The following is an 18,278-nucleotide window of genomic DNA, read 5'->3' as shown; positions in this document are numbered from 1 at the left end:
CCTTTAACAAATTTTTTATTTAAATTATTTTTTAAACGTATTTTTATCTTTTTAAGATTAAATTTATTGTTATTAATAGTCTTTTATAATTATCACAATTTTTATCTAGAAGCTATAAAATAATATAATAATAATAAAAAAAATTAAAATTGTGTATTTGTGTAGAACAAACTTTTCAAAAAATTACAATTATTTAAATAATTTTATAAAATTTGTTTCGTTTTCCTCATAAATAGTAAATACCTAGTATAAACAATGAAATAATATACATATAAGTTGAAACACTAGTATAAAACATAACAAGTTGAAGTGTATAGAACTCTGTACATTTCCAATTCAATTATTTAAAGTTATTTAATATGTAATAAAAAAACAATATTATGAAGGTCATTGATCAAAACGTTGATATTATGTATTCAAATTTAATTCCTTAGAACTGACAGAAGATTACCTCATTCTTATAATATCTTTTAATTTTACTCATAGAGAATTATTATAAGTACCAAATCCCAACGATACAAGAGTATAATTTTTTGTTATCTGAAATTAATTGTCTTAGTCGCTTCGCGTTGAATAAGATCTTTTTCATTTCTTGTTCCATTTTCTTCTTCTAACTACTTAGTCAATGCTCCTTTATTCTGCCTCATGTGTTTATCAAATGATGATCATACTACTGAGTTTTAATTTTAGGTTTTCTCTCTTACATTATTGACAATTATTTAATCGTGTTTTTTTTTTAGAATTCACCAGGTTATTCTAATTATTAATAATATTTTCATAATTATTTTTATTGTTTCTACTTTATTATTTTTATCTTTTCTTTAGCAAACATTTATTTTGTATTTTTTGGACAGCATATAATTTTCTAAATATTGTGCATAAAAATTTTAGACTTAATTTGTTTTTCTTCAATTGATAAGGCAAAAAGCTTGATGATTTAATAAATGATGTTCATCAGTTTTTCTAAAAACCTCAAAAATAATTTATATAGCACATATTTTTTTAAGCCACTAAGTTACTTGAAGTTCTAATTTTGACGAAATTGGAAATTATTTAAAAGAACAATTACCTATTCATATTATTTGACTATATTCCAGTTATCTAATAAATTTCGAGCTTTAAATCTACTATTATACAGCAGCGAACATCCATTTATTTTATTTGTTTTTAATCCTCAATATGTATTAAGATTTTATCAAAGATTATTGGATAAAATTGAAAATAAATTTAAATCATTAAATATTTTTTTCATTTTGAATAACATCACTACGATTTTGTTCATGTACTTGTACTACGAAATTTATAATGTAGAAACTACATATTATTAAATTATATTTGTTTTTGACTCATTGAATTCGAGGCGCAACTCGCAATTTCTAAGTGTAATTTATTATAATCAATAATTAAAATTAATTAATTTTCTTAAATTTGTGGCTAGTAAAATAATTGTTTATATCGTTATAAGAATATTAACTTTTATGAAAATAGGTACCTAGTTCGCTCAAAAAAATTGACTTACATTGATTATAATATGGAATAAAAAAATATAATAATTCCATTAAGTCTATTTGAAGTTGATATTCAACATATGATATTAATGTCGACTTTGTTATTAAAAACATATGTTAAGTGTTGTCCCTTATGGCTTATAAATTAATGATTCGGGAAAAAGTGTTATGCTTATTCATCAAATTAGTATAATTAAGAGATCAAATTGAAATTTGAATCAATTAGTAATAAAAAACATTCGGTTTCATCATATATTATATTACACTTTGGAATTAATAATCAAACAGTTCAAGTATATAATATTAATTTTCAGTTAAGTTATGTCATTAACAATTCATCAAATATAATATTTTGATTTATGTAATACCTACTGTACTATTCGATTAAAATATAAAAATTTTATAATTAAAAAATATTTATTAATTCCTCTTTTAAATGAAAATTAATAAACATTTTTTATTGGTATAATTTATTAGTAAATAAATAAGTACACAACACACATCATAAATTCTATACTATTATTGACAAAAAAAATACTGATAATTTTTGAAATTTTACTTTTTGTTTCAGTAACAATAATTTAACTAAACATTTTTTTCAGTTAATTATCATCATTTGGGGGCTGGAGGAGAAGTACTGGCACCATAGTTCCTCCTCCAGTCCTCGATACCATAAGGAACAAAAAAAAAAAAAAAGTTAATTATCATCATAAACCTGGTATATTATACTAATAGAATTAACTTAATGATTTCATATATCTAAATAAACTTTTATTGATCAATTTCAATAAAATTAAAGTAAATATTAATTAAAGGAAGTTTCGGTATTATGATATTATTTTTTAAGGGGTTAAATTATATTATAATGATATCATTTAGTATTTGAATCTTTTGGAAAAGTATAATATAACGAATAAACAGTATTAGTATGAATACTCTAACTAAAAAGTAATACCTCGGACAACTGATTTATATGAATAACTTCGTATTCAAAATAAGTTTTGAACTAAGAAAAATGGAGTCAAAAATAAAATAAATTTTTAATATCGTTAATGATAAACGATAATCGTTAATGCCTAATTTAAACCAAAGCAACTCATTAAGAAAGCAGCATACGTCACGTCCATAATCTAGAAAAAATTGAAAAATTTTGAGGTTATAGGACCTATAGAAGGAGAATGGATGAAAGAAAAAAATATTCTGATCAATATTTTCAAATTGATAGTTAATTTTATTACCTATTAATAAGTATTTTTACAACAATAATACTATATTAACACTATATTACATATCGGCTTATTATTTGTATGGAACTCTTGTAACTAATCAAAGTAAACATAATTAGATATAGATATTTACTTTTCAATGATATCATTAATGACGGATTGCCTAAAAGTTTTGCTTTAATCTGTGGGCCAGCTTTTCAATACCACAAGATTATCACATTTTAACAAATTTAAGCAATTTGTTATTTATGTTTACGTGTAAATAATTATAGAGCAAATATAAAGAATGTTTGAAATTAGTATTCGGATTGATGTTTATATTTTAGTTTTCAACAGTTCAGTTAGCGTTTTTTTTTAATAAGTCAATTAATTATGAAATTTTACTGATGAAAACCAAAACATAACCAATAATGTCATAATTAAGTGTACACTCTACTGAAAGATGAAATTTATAAATTAAGTATAAGTACCTTTATAATCCGTTTTCATAAAACTTTCGTGTGTAAATATTGTGAACAGTATAATAACAATATTTTCATTGCATAGCAATATACAAATTAGTTAGTTATATCAAATATATAATTATTATAGCTTTAATGGTTAGTGTTCTTAGTTAATGCTTTTGAAGTGATCACAAGTATTTAAAATATTTTCGAGCATTCCCTACAATTGTTAAGACCATTTGTTCTTGTTACCTACATGGCTACATGAGCCTAATTGTTTCCATCTTTAAAACACCATGCGTACAATACAAAAATTGTTTTTGTAAAAAAATGTATTGTGCTTTGGATGTTGGAAGTTAATGCGTTTCGTGTATACGTATATAACATTATAGCAGTAATAAATTATTTGGTTTTCATAATTTTTATTAAGAAAATACAATAACAACAGTTGAATATGTGACTATCATTGTGGTATTAATACATAATTGCAGTTGGTATCGTATCGTCATTATTTTTATTTTATAAGTTAGATACTGAACAAGTTTTTATCGTTTTATTTAAATTTATTGATATTAATGGTTTTGTGCATTAATACAAATTACCTATGTATATATGTTTAATTATTTTGAAAATAAAATTGATTTTGTGACAAATTTTATGCGTGAAAAACAAATAGGCATTTTGTTATAAATTAAATCACGACAAAAAATATATTTATGAGCTATTGTGGAGGAAGGGAGAAGTAATGTTGAAACAGTTAATTACTATTTTGTATTAGACATTGTAGGTTTTTATATCGACAGATTTTAAATCACAAAATAATTTGTTCGTATTCAGTAGTGCAAAAATGTTCACGATGACGTTATTCATTTTAATATTTACGATCGTTAAAAAAAACACTTGTCATAGGTAATGTTATATTTATATTGTAGTGTGAGCAGAGCCAAATTTTTCTATAATTTTTGTGGGCATAATGAGATACACATAACTACATAAGGAACATTGATATAGGTACATAAAATATACGTAGATTTGTTTAAATCGGCGAATATATATTTTTTGTTGGTGCGAAGTGTAATGAAATAAGTTGTTTGGTTGATGAGCAATTTTCTTTGTACATGAATCGTGGAATAAATAAACTAAACAGTCAAATATTTGTTGGTATTACAAATATTACATAAAATAGGTAACGATTGTGATTCATAAATGTACAATGGCAGTTTTTGTAAACCAAAATAAAAATATGACGTCTTTAAGTTACAACCTCGTATTTTCTATCTGGCATAAGGAATTGGGCTATTGTTCACCTTAAAGATAGCCTAATTAAGTGGTAAAGCGAACCACCGAGTCATTTGTTTCGTTTTAACAAGAAGCGGCTTACACCAGTGAAGACAAGTATAGCTGGTAAGTACACCGCGATTGCCGAGCTGAGTGTTACATGATTTAACACTGTAGACGTCTAATGGTTTTGGCAGAAGCGGTTACCCATCACACCACACTGCTATAATATTATACTTACACATATCCATTATGCATAAGTGGCATACAAGGTGGTTATTTTATCGTGATCGATGTAAAATCGTAAAAAATACAAGGGAACTCAGTTTTTTTATTATTATTAATTTTAAGAACAAACCCTAATTATCTAACATGAAAATATTTGTTATAATATATACGACAAATATTTACGATAAAATTAAATCTTCCCTTTACCAACAAAATGAGAAATACCAAAATACTCGTCAAGAAATTAAACTATCCTCCCGGCACGAAAAGAAAAGACGAAGTAACAATTACTCGAGCCAAAATAGGCCACTCTTTCTTAACCCATGTACATTTCATCAAAAAAGAACCAGCACCAATATGTGATACTTGCAACGTAACTCTATCAATTGAACATATCGTAATCATCTGCCTCAAATTCACTGAAGCACGCAAGATACTCCAAAATCCAGAATCACTCTATCAAGCCTTCAAAGATGAAAACACAGCTGCAATCAGTACATTTTTCCATAATATAAACACTAAATACCCATTGTAAATAGTAACTATAATAATGTAGTAAAATGTATTCCAAAATTTAATGTATACATATATATATATTTTCCTTTCTTTTTCTTGTATAAATTTTAACTAAAGTAGGCTAAAAACCTGTGTTGTTGAAGCCTTAATAAACTTTGAAAAAAAAAAAAAAATTAAATCTGTCTGTAAACATCTAAACTACAGCAATATAATACCGTGGCGTGGAGCCGTTTTGTAACTCGATATAATCACTTGAATTATAAATTAAAATTTCACAAAACCTGTAAACGCTAAAGTAAAAACCGTAACCCTGCATATTGGCATAAAATATATTAAAAATTATATACCGTTTATTTATCGACACATGCACTGAGATTATTAAATAGAGGAGTGTGACATAACTTTATTTATTGAAATATACATTGCTAAGAATACCAATTTACTATCGATATCTCACTTGACTATAAATAATAAGTTTCCAATCAAAAGTGTCGTCAATATGATGTTCATACCAGTTTGGTTTTTATGTAAACCCTGTGAGTATGTTATAATAATCTGGTTAAATATTATGACGTTTTTTTAATGTATATTAACTTCATTGGCTAGGTACTTAATTGCAATTTCGATTGTGTGATTTTCAATCGCTGTCCAATGCGAGTTTTACCAATGGCCTGGATACTATAAAAATATAATATTTTATTCTATGGAAATGCTGTTATAATATTATAATAGTGTTTCTCCATATTGCAGCTATTGTCATAATTACGTGTACACAATTAACTTACTATTAGCCGTTAAAATACAATATGTATATTTGCATAAAACGTGTATAATTAACAATCATGGTTATTGATTTTTTTTCGCAATAATTCTGAGAGAAAATTTCTATTTAATCACAACGAATTTATCGTTAAATAATAATCAAGGAAGCACGATTTAATATTTTTAATAAATTATAGCTTTTATTAAAGTTAATTTCCTGTCTTCTTGATTTCCAGAAATGTTACTCTTTTTTTTCTTCCTATTTTCTCTAAGCATAAAAATATGTTATCATTTTAATATTTTATCAAAAGTGTTTTTTTTTTTAGATTAAACGGATGTTGGTTGTTACTTTGTTAGTCATCATATTTTTAATTTTTTTTAGCCACAATGCAATCTTGCAAATGAAGGATTCGGAACAATATCCATCACAGATGTCTTCTACGAAGAAAAATAAGAGGCAAACGTATACTTCTAGATACACTATATATGTATATCTATATAATGTTATAATAACTTTATTATGTACTGTAAAAATTAAGCTTTTTCTTTTAAGTTATGGAAAGGTAAAATGTCAGAAAGAATAGAATGACGTGTTAGATACGAAGGTATAAAATAAAAAAAATATATTTAATTAAAAAAAAATAATTTTGAACTTTCCCTATTGTTTTTTTTTACAAAATAGAAATCCGTTTAACTGCATAAATAAAAAAAACAATTTTATCAGACTTGGTTTATCCAGTCATTACAAATATTATGGTTGATAATATAAAAAATGTATCAAATAATTGTGATTGTAAATATTTATTTTATTCTAGTCATCGTTGACAAAAGAAATTGGCTGTATTGACTATGAGTTCAATAGGTAATAAAAAAGAAAATATATACGTTTGAAACAATCATAAATTAATTATTATTGCGTTTAAATTTTAAAGCCTATGTTAATATCAATATAATAATTACTTATCAGAAATAATTTGCAAGCAAATTGTCTAATATCTCAAAATATTTTTTATTTGTTAATAATAAGCAAAAATACTTATTTTCAAATAGTTTATCAAATTTACAACACCTATTTTATCTATGTTGTAAATAATGAAATAAAGTACCATAATAACTCGTAATAATAATATCATTATAAGTTCATAGTAATATTATTTATTCCGGTTACTACATTTACAGTATCATATTATATGTTATATGCATTGACTGCCACCTCATCTAAAATGTTTAATCTCTACAAAACTACGATAAAAAATTAATTTAAAATGTAATGTTAAAATATTGAGATTTGAAATGTAGCAATAGCTAATGAAATCCGATTTGGCCACACTAATTTATTGATTTTAAAATATAGTAAATAAGAATGTATAGTAGTCACTTTCTTTAATGTACATACCATGTACGTTTCGTTTTACATCAAAATCATTTCCAAAGGTACATTCATTATTTATCTGTTCTCTTATTCAATTGAATATCCAAGTCCCTGTGGTCGTCTTTTATGCCGAAATCTCACTCTATACCATTATAGATATTATAGTATGTATATTATCGTACGGGATTTATATATTTACGTATTTTTTTCACACGCTGCTCGCGTACCTAAAATTTCTTCTTACGACGTTATCAAAGACTGGATGAAAAATGTGCGGTGAATTTGTAAGTAATAGTTATATTACAATGATAATAATTTTATTACAATAAGGTAGTGATTGTTTTATTTTCTTAGTTTGAGTATTATTTCACATTTTCCATCTTCTAACGGAGGATATTATAATATCCGTACATAATGTATGTACATGTTATCCAACTTATGATTACAGGAGATTTGATTTTGATTGTTTTGTTTGATAAGCTCTAGGTAAATGGGAAATAGGTTTATTTAGCCTTACCACATTTTGCACGTAATATTGTGCCAAAAAAAAAAAAAAACCATATATTTACATCCGGAACGAAATTAATTTGCGCATCACGAGTCTAAATATAATTACGGTCGATAGATATTACGTAGATGCATAATATTACTTTGCAATACTATTAGCATTAAACATTGAGGTATTGTTTGAGAGCCACCTACACGTAGCTGTAGTGAAATTGCCTATACATCACGCCGCCGGTCATCATATATAAATAATAATAATAATAATATTATTGTTTTCTAAAAATAAAACTTATACTATAGTTCAATTTCATTTGCACGTATTCAACTATAAAAAGAATGTAATATTATGCATTTAATATATAATACAATCTTAGTTGTATTATAACTTATAGGTAAATATAAAAACAAAAATCAATATAAAAGACAACCTGGAAAAAGCTCTAAGTCCACAGCCAATCAACATAGAAAAATTAATTAATTATTTAAAATTCACTAAACTATACCAAGTAATATAATCTAGATATATTTCAATCTCATCATTTCATATTATTATTGTTATGCTATGTAAATATTATTATTAATGCTTCATACTTTTGTTAAAAAATATTAATGTTTGTAGCCAATAACCTTTGTTGTTGAGGCTTGATAAAAAAAAAAAAAATCATAAATACCAATAAAAAGTACTAGGTGTTAAACGGGGATTTTTTTTACAATATCGATTATTAAATTTTATGATTTATGTTTCTTTTGAGTAAATATTGGATCGATTTTTTGTTTGGAAAATATTCAGTTTAAGCTTAAATAAAAATGATTGATTTATGAGTTATGACATATATATTACACACTTGCAACGATGGTGAGTTGTTGGCGTGATGCACGTTCCCGTGAAATTATGTTACTGATTTTAATTATGGAGAATTCAATTGTTTTTCTGACAAATGTAATAAATAATAATATATAATATAATAGGTAATATTGTGTGGATATTCTTTGCCACAAATTCTCTGGGTATTAGTTTTTTACCGTGAATATGACCCAGTGATGAATATAGGTTTGGGCTTAGGGACTCAACACTCCTCTTCAAAAAAAAAAGTATGCGTGTGTTGAATTATTATATATTAACTATACTCTCGGTAATCCCAACTCAGGACTTCTAAAACCTCCCCCGAAATTAAATCGTATACACACCACTGATGTAGTCAGTCATCCAAACGCATTAGTGTTATTCGTTGCATTGTGGTGTGGTTAGAAGTAGATGTAGTGTTTGTTGTGGGAATGACCCATTACACATTATAAAGATATAACTTCGTCCACGTATGAATTATAATAGGTAATTTTGTCAGAATTCTGAAAAGCTGAATCAAGTATCTTCTATATAAATATACGACTGCAGTATTCAATTGAAAATTATATTCCCAGACTACTAATTTAATAATGTATAATATTATTATATATTATAACATTACACAAGAGGAAAATACTCACATTAATTTGTGTTTGAAAAGAATATCTTTCCATGTAAATTCTAATTTATCAATACGCCCAAAAAATAATTTGGAAAAAAATTAAGTTTTTCCCCGTGAATGGTCCAATACAGATAAAATGGGTTTGTAATGAATATATATATATATTTACTATTTTAACATTTGCAGTAATCAAAACATAATCCACAATTAAAACATAACGTCAAGTTGTAATTCTTGAATATTTTAAAATAATTTTAAAATGTGAGATTATGCAATATCTATACACTCTATACTCTATAGTTATGTTTAATATTATCGGATTTAGAAGTAAAGATAACATACTTACGAAATGTATGGAAAAAACATAATACTACTATTATAAAAAGTAGCAACTAAAATTTTAAATAAAAAAGTAAAGTCTTTTTTTCTAAATTAAATTAATAAATTTAAATGTAAAATATTAAGAATAATATGCGCTAGGAATATTTAAACATCCGACATCAGTACAGTTAATTATGAATAATTATAATATATACGGTATATCATTTACATTTTGAAAAATTGAATTTTACAGCAATGATACACACAATTTTATTTTTGTGTAATATCCGTTTAATAATGCTTTCAATATGAATAATTTGTCATGCGTATAAATGTATAAAGGTTGTATACTCTATATTTTAATGCGCCAAAACCGTAATTTATAATTTTGATTTAAGACGTAAACCTTCAATATATTATTATTTAGCAATTCATAAACTTGGTGTTAAATTCCGAATGTGTTATATTGAAAAAATATGTAATATATGATTCTATGTTTCAGTTGAAAACCATAAATTATTTATTTTAATACAATCCAATTTAAACCATAGACTCTAAAACATCGAAAAAAATTGTATACACCATTGAATTACTTTTAAACTTTGTGTTAAAAAAAATATATTTTTATACATAAGTATAACGTCATATAGTTGAAAAAAGTGTGTAAATATACTTTACAAGAATTTAGTAAAGTAAAAGGCGTATAATAAAATAAAAAATACACATTTTAGACGGTTTCCCGGTTTTGACTCTCTGTTATATATATACTTTAATATTGGTAACCGATTTTAGAGACAGCGTTATTTTCTTGCATAAAATAAAATAAATAGGTATACTTGAATATTTTTATTAAAAAAAAAAATAAATAAATAAATAAAAATGTAATATTTATTTTTTATCAGGATTTTACGTGGAATAATGTATTTATCTTAATATTTAGATTGATGTTTAGTGTAAGATAGACATAATGATATACAGTTTGTTATTATATATGCACAAAAAAAAAAAAAATAAAATAAAAAAAAGCCGCAACGTCTGTATTAATATTTGTTTTAAATAATTTTAATGTTGTGTGTACAAAATACGGATAGTAGTAATAGTAATATTATAAAAATAGAAACATGAATTATTATTAAGAACGCGTTTGGTATATTATTAAGGAATACGCCGAATTTTAACAGTTTAGATTTGATCCAAGGATTTGGATCGTGAAGAATAATAGCTACGAGAACCATTTTTCAAGCAATAGTGGTTATGACAGGACATCTAAGGTTTCTTAGACCCACAATAACTCTCAGAAAACTTAAACAATAGAGGAAAAAAAGAAAGTCTTAATAGAAATTAATTATCCGTTTCCTAACGTGACCCTAGTATAATTACAATAGTTGTTTAAGATGAATTATCATTAATGGATAATACAACTGAATGACTATTATATTGCCGAAATAAAATTGTTTCCACTATTTCCATGGAATTAACCATCAAAATATATATTATAATTTATAATGAAACTTTTCTGTAATATATAAAATAATATAATTTAATCGTAGACGTTTTGAATTGGGTATCGATTAATTTCATTTAAATCTGCGTAATAGGCACAAAATTATTTATGCGCAACGCGACACTTTTTAAGGGAATTGGAAGTTCCCTACTGTTTTTTTTTTTATTATTATTATTATTAATCATTTGATTTATCTGTTTCAGTTTATTTGCATTCTAATGTTATAATATTTTCTAATTAAGTAAAATTATAAATGATTTTTCTGTTTTTAAATGATGTCACAATAGTTCATAATTTATTTTGCGCTTAGTTGTTTCAACTTGAATAATAATAATTTTTTTGTCATGTTATTTTTTAATCCTGTTAATAAATTATCATAGCCAAACAGTCATGGCATGTACAACAGAGGTAACCATACGAGAGCTATTGTTACAACCCTAAAACATTAAAATGAAAAACGTCAACGCAATTATTTCTATGGCCATATAATTATAATTAAGTATAATTCATTATTTTAAGTGTTTACGCAGCTTACTCAAATATAATAATTTTTAAGCACGTTAAATTTTAGTATTTAGTTCAAATTTTATAACATATGATTATATAGGTATGATAATAATATGAATAGTTAGATTTAATTACTAACGAAGTGTCATTAATATTTGTGCATTTTGGCTTCGTATTGTAAGATGTATATATTCATACAGTTATATTCGAATACGTTACAAATTTAACACGTTAAATTAAAGTAATTTCTCTTGTAAATATTATAATTATTAAATGAAATCTGCTTATGTGAATTTCATATTCAAGCATTAATTCATTATTGAGAGTTTGTAGAAGTCGTTTAAATTTGACATAATTATTTAGGATAGTATTAAATTATAATTGGAAATAATATTGTAATAATGTGGTTTTGTATTTGATATAAAATTAATCATACGAAACCATAGTATCTCCGTTACTCATATGTAGGTACTTTAGATAAGTATAAAGATGATAATATAAAATATCTGTAACTTACCATTGAGATGTTTACACTTGGGTTTTAATTGAATTTTGTTGTAAATTACTAGAACGACCAGAAATACCGTCTTCACGTGTGTACGCAACCAACATTACTTCGACTGCATCCTGATTGTCCTCTTGATCTCCCATCATCAATCCGTCCTAAGTAAAAACAAATAACATATGTAAATATATCGTTATATTAACGATTCAATTATACAATTGTATTATATAAGCTGTCTTTAATATTTATGAGAATGTCATTATAATAATATATTGTTTTTATAAACTGTACAATGCTATTTAAAATGTTCTCTTTTTCAAAATTGCGTTCAATATTATAAATCCTTTGACAGATAGAATATAATGTGATATAGCTAACTAAAATATTTTTATTTAAATTGTATTCCTACATATTTATCATAATATTTTGATTTATTTCAATCAAATATTCATTATTAGCTTTTCAATAAATAATTAATGCACAAAGCTAAACACTACAATATTACAATATGGCTTTGCGTTAAAAATATTTTGCTGTTATAGTATTATTATACTCTCATTTATTGGACGAAATGAAAGCATAAAAATAAAAATATACATTTTGAAACAAAAATGCAAAATTTATATTAACTATAATGGGCTTTTCCAGAATAAAGCAATTCAATTTGACAAATTTACTACCATTTTTTACTCAGTATGTGTTTTTTTTCGTTGGTAAAAATCCTAACCTTTTTTGACATTCTATTTATATACGAAATCACATGATAAAAGGGATACATTTGTTAGGTCGGATTCGTTCATTTTATTAATAGAATTGATCTATGTCCAGAAGAAACAAATCAATAATCACTTATCTTATTATGATACTGTTTAATGCTGAAATTTTTAAAATTTTTTACTTTATCATTATACTTAGTGCATTAGTAATGACAGTCATAATTAATGAATCGAATGCGTTTAATGGGAGGTATCGTTAATGGAATAAATCATCTTAATTTACCATTTATAATGTGTATTAAAATATTTCTAAAATATAAACGGGTGTAAAAGAAGCAAAAAGATATTTTCAAGCTTAAATCGGAAATTAACCTGCAACGAATAAGAGAAGATCGTTAAACAATAATATAGACACGTATAATAATTTACTTAGGTAAGCTACGTTACACAAATCCATATAAAATCTGAGAGTATCCGATGACGACCTTAATTTCCGGGACGCGCTCTATCGAAACGATGCTGGCCAATTCGTACGAATAATTAAACCAAACGCATGCACATTATACTTATTATTGTATATTATAATACTACACACTGCAAACGTGGTGCGGGTATAAGTGTAATCGTGTAATATTAGTGTAATAAATAATAATAACTAACGGCACTAATCCGTCAGCGGCGGGATGACGGATGAATAATCCGTAATGTTTGATACTTTATAATAATAAACATAAATCATAGGGTAGTATAAATACTAAAACCCTATAGCGGTTATTTATATAGGTGATTAGGAACGGGTTAGTCTTTAGTTAATGTGAAATATTAATCTTTAATTTTGAATACAGCAAACAGCTGGATGATGAGTCACGTCATTGTTTTGTCGTGAATTCTAATTTTATATACTATAATATTACGTATGTGCAGAGTATAGTATAATAATATGCATTCAACATTTATGAAATACATCATAAATAATAATTATCGAACTATCAAATACTACAATTTGAAAATATAACAAGAATAAAATACATAATTACAAGAAGAACAAGGAATTTTCATCACAAGAGTTATCACAAAAATATTATTATTTATTTATATTGATTTAATCGTTTGTCTACAAAACGCATACCTACCTATTATCTAATAGGGTAATTTTCTCGAGTGCTATCCGAAATAACCACTATAAAAGTACGGTGGACGTCTGGAATAAGCTAAGCATCAGCAAAGTAAATCATCATAAAAAGCAATATTTTTGACATAATTCGAGTGTATCTAATTTTTATTCTACATTTGAATTATTAAAATCAATGTTTGGACCTGTTTCTTAAGAGTTTTTAAGCTGATTAGTTTATCATAAAGAGGTTCTTACTCTCTACGCTATTGAAATATTTAATATTATTAATTTGTAATACACTTGGGCTATGGAAAAGGTAAAATTTAAAACAGAACTCATTTGGGATATTTCCAATATAGTTGATAAACTGATAACTCTTAGGTATTTAATGATATATTTTTTTTATTAAAAAAACGAAGAATTTGATTTCATTGAAGTTTTTATGAGACTTATTCGTTCTCCTTTCGGGGAAAAATAATCTTATGATTTAGTTTTGTTATATTGAATATCGCTTTATATCCAGGATATGATTGTTTTTTAATTATTTTAATATTCAGATTAATTTTTATCATTCAATTAAATGGATACTGAAAAGTTCCAGTTGAATGAAATAACATATTATAATTACGATATTTACGATTTACCGCTGCTATTTCAGTTTTAAGTATTTAATATTTTAATCATGCGTATAATTGTTATTTGATTTATTCATTAATACAGAAAATGTCAATTTATTTTAAGCAATCTGTTTCCATATTTTATATTGTACCAGAATAAAACTGGATTCGCATATGTAAATTTTAATGTCTGGCATTATAGTGTTTGTGTTTTAAAGCAATACCTACTCGATAATTTTTTTTGAACAATACGTACATTGGCGTAGCTGTAGTAATAGATATTATCTTTTAAAATCCATTCACAGTCTCATGAATTGGATTTTTTATCAACTGCATTGATTTGATGTTGGACTAAAAATTTGTCTTCCCACCATCCTTGCAAATCGTTATACTAGTTTTTTATTATACTTTTTTGCATTTAGTTTAACTATAAAAAATATGCGAATATACTTATAAGTTATAACCAAAGGTTGGCAAGTTAATGCAAATAATTAACTTAAGTTAATTTAAGCTAAGAGGACATATGATCCATTGGTTAAAAGTTAACAGCTGACAAATTATAAATTTAACTCGATAAGTTAAAAGTTAATATGGAAACTAATATTAACTAAACTCAGTTTAAAAAAAGTTAATACATTTTTTGTTTGATTAGTACGTTAATCACATAAAGAGAAATCGGGACTAATAAACTACCTATATCATTATACATTATTATTTAATCAAGAAAAAGAATAGAAAACTTTGTATAAATATAGTATTACATTATTTTAATTTTATATTAATATTTACGTATTAATTCAGAATTTCAAAAATTTCTTAACTCGATGGATTATTTTTAAACCAATTGAGAAAAGCTAAGTTATTTCACCTGTCAATTAAACTGGTTAAGTTCATAAGTTGATTAGAAAATAAACTAACTAGTTAATGTCCTCCTTGTCTTATAACTAGTGTTACATATCTATTATACCCGCACGGTAACACTGTGATAGCACAAACACTGTAAATCAATATAAAGCTTTTATGAATGTGAATGTATTTTACGAGATGCACAGCTGTCACATTAAAATAATATTTCGTGAGTAAAAATCAAAAGATTTCCTTATAAAACCTGGACATCGAGTATTGAATATATGCCACCTACATAGGTGTAAGTATGCAACGTAACTATTATAACGTTCATGGTAAAACTTAACCTTAAAGTCATTGATGATTGATGTATAATATAAACTCTGAATCGGTTAGTGTGTAGTGTGTATGCAAATAAATATAATTTTTTCGTTGCTTTCCTAAATAATAGGTATTGATATTGACCATTCACTTTATTCATTATTACACCTAACCTAACCTAACCTAACCTTGTAGTAGGTATTTTATGTTGAAAAAACTCTAGTCGAGTTTATTGCTACGAGTCTAACGACTATAATATACTGATATAATATGATATATTAATCATGTACTTATAGCCATAGATTATTATTTGTAAAAACCTGTATATTTAGCATTTTAATCAAAACACAACTAACGGAAGTTCATTCAAAATCACCATTATCAATGTGTACCAGTTATTGTTAACGAGGATTTTTTTAATTAACGGTACTATGGTAGTTTATTTTAAATAGTTTTTATTTATAATATTAAAGCCATAATTATAAAACACAACCCCTCACAACTGAAAACGTGCGATAAAGCGCGTTTTTCCTACCCTGGCATTATTCAGAGTGGTAAACATTTTTTACATTAAGTGCAGGTAAAATTGACATATTTGTCGAAATACGTTACCTAACTACTTATGTTTTATTTTGACAAATACATTTCAAGTGTTAATTTAGGCACTATATAACATTTAACATTACAAAATTATGTTTGTATAAATATGTTGTGTATTATATTATATCTATTTAATGCTTATAGATTATGATATACATGCATATGAGTATATATAAATTTATATTAGAAATGCCGTTTTACCATAGACTATCATAGTCCCACAATATGTTTATGTGTAATATACAAGGTTTAATATTTGAGTGTATAACGGGGCACATTTTTTTGACACAATAGACAGGTATTATATCCAATTTCATATTTCCAATAGTATATTTTAATCCGTTCTTAATAACTCTGCTCTTTTAGTACATCACGCTTTTTTCAATATATATATATATCATTGCTTAACTAACTCAATATTATTAAAATGCACGAAATATTAATAAAATATGATAATGCTTGATAGAGGAACGTTATTATTATACTTTTGTGTTTATATAATAAAGTATTTATAATTTTATTTATATATATTATAATAATACGGTCAAAGTGAAATGATTTCGTGATTGATATATAATTTAATGCGTTACAGTGCAAAATTTGAGATATTTGTTTTATTATCTCCGAAAGTAATTGAACAATTGGTTTAAACGATTAACGGGTTTACTCAATGCGTCCAACAGTAAAGTTATCGATCGATTGAAACAAGAATATTATACTATTTTATTCTATATAGTTACGTGATATTATGATTTTATTATCCCAATTATATACAGCATATGTTTAATACCTAGTGTACAGTCTCATTTAATTAATTTTTTAATTTTAAATAAAAACTGAATATTTAGTTTTGAGTAGAATATGATTTGTGGTTTAAATCAAACATGATATATTTCTAGCATCTCTTACACATAACATAATCTCAAAAATGAATCATAATAGTTAAGTTTGCAGAATAAAAAATTGATATGTAAACATTTCAAGTGCAATGGCTATATACAAACTAATATAAATAGAATCTATGCATTCGTTTAGATCGATATTTTATGCATAAAATAGTGTGTTATTATTTTGTAGTATAACTACATAATTTCAATCTTAAAAGGAACTTTTGCATTATAGTTCTTTTTTTCCGAGTTTGTTGTATTTTTGAAAAGTTTTTACTGTCGTAAATTAATTTTGTAGGAAATCATTTTGCGCAGAAATGGAACCACTAGAGACGTTTGTTGGCAACGGAAAATCACTAATGAATTTATTATTATCTTGGGAACCCCAAAACTACTAACACGCGTTTTGGACTAATAGTGTCAACGTTTTCATAAACCGTTTATGAGGCTATAATGCCTTATAAAGATACGACGACATATACATGCTCCACAACGTTTGTCGTATAATCGTTAAAATTAATTATTGATTATTTATAATCGTCTTAATTCACCGATGTACAATATTATGTATCATAATAAATTAATAAATAAGTAGTTCTATGTAATCACCAATCAAAATGAATAATATCTAACAGAAATTAAGTAATAAAATACCCAGCACTAATAAATAGCCAATATTAATAAAATGTATCTAAAACGAATAAATATTAAAATAACAATAATTATAATATCTTTAGGTTTAAAATGTTTATGACCCTAATATTAGTGCATTTATATGCAGGTATTTCGGAAAATAGTAGACGCATAACTGAAATAGTATGGCGTTTGGCTTAACGGTTTAGTTTTTTACCAACACGTATACCTGTGGATTTAAATAATATACTAAATATATATATTCCATCCACCCAAAGAATTATAATCTTTTTTGTTTTAGGTGTTCACCATATAAAATATTCAATTATTTATTATGAAATTAATCTTCCAAACAATGAAGTTGCAAGTGACAAAAAAAAAAAAAAAAATTGAAATTGAAA

General features: G+C 25.1%; 1 protein-coding gene across 1 annotated transcript in view; it reads right to left on the bottom strand.

Moving 5' to 3' along the window:
- Positions 1 to 18,278, bottom strand: part of LOC107167628 (neuropeptide Y receptor type 2-like) — a 218,234-nt gene that overhangs the window by 11,615 nt on the left and 188,341 nt on the right. The window contains exon 6 of the mRNA XM_089223629.1: positions 12,156 to 12,301. Within this exon, the coding sequence (XP_089079755.1) occupies positions 12,167 to 12,301 (135 nt within the window). The 3' untranslated portion in view covers positions 12,156 to 12,166. The remainder of the gene's footprint in view (positions 1 to 12,155; positions 12,302 to 18,278) is intronic.

This window comes from Diuraphis noxia, unplaced genomic scaffold (assembly GCF_037042655.1).
Source record: "Diuraphis noxia isolate RWA-SAM2 unplaced genomic scaffold, SU_Dnox_SAM2 contig0003, whole genome shotgun sequence".
NCBI lineage: Eukaryota > Metazoa > Arthropoda > Insecta > Hemiptera > Aphididae > Diuraphis > Diuraphis noxia.
Note: the sequence above shows the minus strand (reverse complement) of the source record. Positions and strands in the feature narration are given on the sequence as shown.